General features: G+C 36.0%; 1 protein-coding gene across 1 annotated transcript; it reads right to left on the bottom strand.

Annotated features, from left to right (window-relative positions):
- Nucleotides 1-589: 589 nt before the first annotated feature.
- Nucleotides 590-2424, bottom strand: LOC143550247 (transcription factor FAMA-like). The gene is made up of 3 exons (XM_077040935.1): nt 1712-2424; nt 917-1357; nt 590-845 (listed from the first exon to the last, which is right to left on the bottom strand). The coding sequence occupies exons 1-3, from the start codon at nt 2375-2377 to the stop codon at nt 756-758; spliced, it is 1197 nt and encodes a 398-aa protein (XP_076897050.1). The 5' UTR covers nt 2378-2424; the 3' UTR covers nt 590-755.
- Between the last annotated feature and the right edge of the window lie 484 nt (nt 2425-2908).

Below are 2908 nucleotides of genomic sequence, written 5' to 3' on the forward strand. Positions count from 1 at the left end.
TTGCTATAAAAGTTAGTGTTCTGTTTGAATCAGTTTAACCGGCTAACATGACTGAACAAGACCCAATATATATAAGCATTCTAATTTTAGCTATGTACGGGTGGAGTTACAAAACTCATATTCAAGTAACGAACGGAAAGGTTTCAACAACCTGATCATGTGACAAAACACATAGGCGGTTTGGCACAACTCTCGATCCATAATTTCCTAGATGGGTGGTTTGAAAGAACTTCGTTGAGTGGTTATTGGCATGACACAACTCTTTAACCTGAATTCCACCATCTTAAAAAGTTAACCCCCCCCCCCCCCCCCCCCCCCAAAACCTTTCTCGCAGCTTCCAATATTTGCATTCCTAGTGTGTGCTTGTTTTACTTGATTAGAGTGTTTGTTTACGTCCTTAATTTCAATATTCAATTACCAGTTGCAGTTTCTAAATTTTGGATACCCATCTCTTTGTTTATCTTCTCTGTCTCCGCTCAACCTCAAACAAAACACAACCCCCGAATTAACTATTATTATTATAATTGACTCGACCACCATAATATTTCCATATAGATAAGAACTTAGATGGACTCGTTGGTACTGTAAATCCTTACAAGAGTGTACCCTTTACCTTAACATCTAGTGTAAAGAACTCGTACATTAACTATATAGAATATTGCATGTAAAACATAAGAAAGTTACGCCTTAGAAGAGCATGTACCACTTATACAAACGACATTATATACCCTAATATTGATGAGACTGTATTTGCATCAAGTACTTGTGTTTGCATCCACAAAAGTAATAATTTGTTGTACAGAATTCGCTATATCTTCAGCAGAAAACCTGGCTTCACTAGCAACCTGCAATAATCGATCGCATCCAATTACGAGAATAAAAAACACAAGTGAAAAACATGACAAAATGGTTATACCTTAACATTAAACGAATAGAGCACAGTCTGTTCAATGGTGGTAATGTTGGTATGAAGGATATCAAATTGTAAATCTTCAAGGGCAGCAATTGTTTTAATAAGTTGACCAGGTCTTCTCCTACACAAAATCTTGATCATAGCATCAAACCCTAATAACCTCACTTCAACATCAGCCACACACGACTTGCATTCCGCCGTCTCTTCCTTTAATCCACCATCGAATTCCACCAGCTTCATCGGATCATCAGGCGTAGGGTAAAACATTGCTACCGGTGGACCTTGTTGAGCTTGTTGCATGATTGGTAGTGGCGACGAATCTCCGACCACTCTCGGAGTGTCACCATAGAGTCGTCGTCTTTTTTGTGACTCAAGGCACTGCAAGAGTTGCTCTAACTCTCTCACAAACTCAATTGCTCCACCAATAATTGATGCTTGATCACCCTAAAGTTAATAACTTTGTTAAAGATTTGAACTTATAAATATTTTTTGTTAAACAAACACAATACATGATTTGTAATATTTGAACTCATAACTTTGTTAAAGATTTGAACTTGTAAACTATTTAGTGACAAACGAACATAATACATGCATGTTTTATAAGATTTGAACTCATAACGTTGTTAAATATTTGAAATTAACTTATATTTATTGACATACAAACATGCATAATACCTGTTTTATTATATTTGAGCTCATAACTTTGCGTTGATGGGACACACATGGTACCATTTAGGTTATATCATGTTTTCCATTTGAGTTCATAAAATATATATAAATCAATAAACTCATACATACCCTTTGAACATAAGAGCCAGGCATGAGAGAGCGTAGAACACGCAAATGTTCATTCATTTGCTTTCTTCGGTTTCTTTCGACAGCGATATGAGTCATTCTTTGGCTCTCAACTTCTTCACTAGTCTTTATAGTTCTCGGTCTTTTTCTCTTGTTCTTCCCATCTACAGCTAGGGTTTTATGAACATCTTCACCAACAAATTGAAGTCCAACAGATGCTCCTTCTAAAACCCTAATTTCTTCCTCTCTAGCACCTCCTTCAATCACAATCCGATGCTCGTTTTCATTGTCTCCAAGTGGAGCCAATAGAGAGTGTTGATGATCTTCTTGAACCCTTTCGTTCAAAACCGGGAACTTCAAGAAGTAAACAGGATCTATCCCGGTTTCTTGATCTTCATCATGATCATGACATGTTTTGTTTTTATTCAAAGCCAACTTTTGTCCAAGATCTGCAAACTGCATCACATCCGCAAAGCTCAACTTGTCTAACGAATTCGAGCTACAAAAACCACCCGATTGTATCGGATTGTTGAGCATGTAATCCACCATTTGATTCCCGTGCTGCTGTTGGTTGTCATCTTGGTCATGTTCATGTTCATGAGCATGACCATTGAAGTCCACACCAAGAAAGCCTTCCTGCAAGAGTTGGAACTCGGTGTAAAACAACATGGTGACTAAAAAACAAGGTTATAAATTCTGGGTTGATATGTTCATACCGAGTAGTTGTTATCATCTTTCTCCATATATGGTTGGTTATATATATATATATGCAAACCAACAAAGACTTTGACTTGAAGAATTGAAAACTAAAAGACAAAACCTAATGTAATTGGGTCCAGAATACACTAATCATTTAGAAATCATGGAGAGAGGGGAGTGGGGTTACACCATGAACATATGGACAAAGTAAGAAGACAAAGGTATATATCGTCTGCAATATGCATCAGGATGAGGCATGGTTTATCTCTATGTAATTACGTGCCCTAGTTGGTATGCTAAGATGGCTTTGACTTTATATATATATATATATATATATATATATATATATATATATATATATATATATATATGAGAAAGTTAACGGACAAATGAAATTGACGTGCTAAATATGAGAATCAAGTAGAGTAATAAGTAGAGTAATAATAATTACATCATACTTGATTCTCATGTTTAGCACGTTAATTTCATTTGTATTTGATC

The sequence above is a fragment of the Bidens hawaiensis genome, unplaced genomic scaffold, assembly GCF_021521415.1.
Source record: "Bidens hawaiensis isolate Kalapana, Puna unplaced genomic scaffold, B.hawaiensis_p1.1 tig00015978_1, whole genome shotgun sequence".
Lineage (NCBI taxonomy): Eukaryota > Viridiplantae > Streptophyta > Magnoliopsida > Asterales > Asteraceae > Bidens > Bidens hawaiensis.

Coding starts and splice junctions, on each gene's coding strand:
- LOC143550247 (XM_077040935.1), bottom strand. CDS start 2,377: ATGTTGTTTTACACCGAGTTCCAACTCTTGCAGGAAGGCTTTCTTGGT. Junction 1,358..1,711: donor CTGGCTCTTATGTTCAAAGG/GTATGTATGAGT, acceptor TATTAACTTTAG/GGTGATCAAGCATCAATTAT. Junction 846..916: donor TCTATTCGTTTAATGTTAAG/GTATAACCATTT, acceptor CGATTATTGCAG/GTTGCTAGTGAAGCCAGGTT.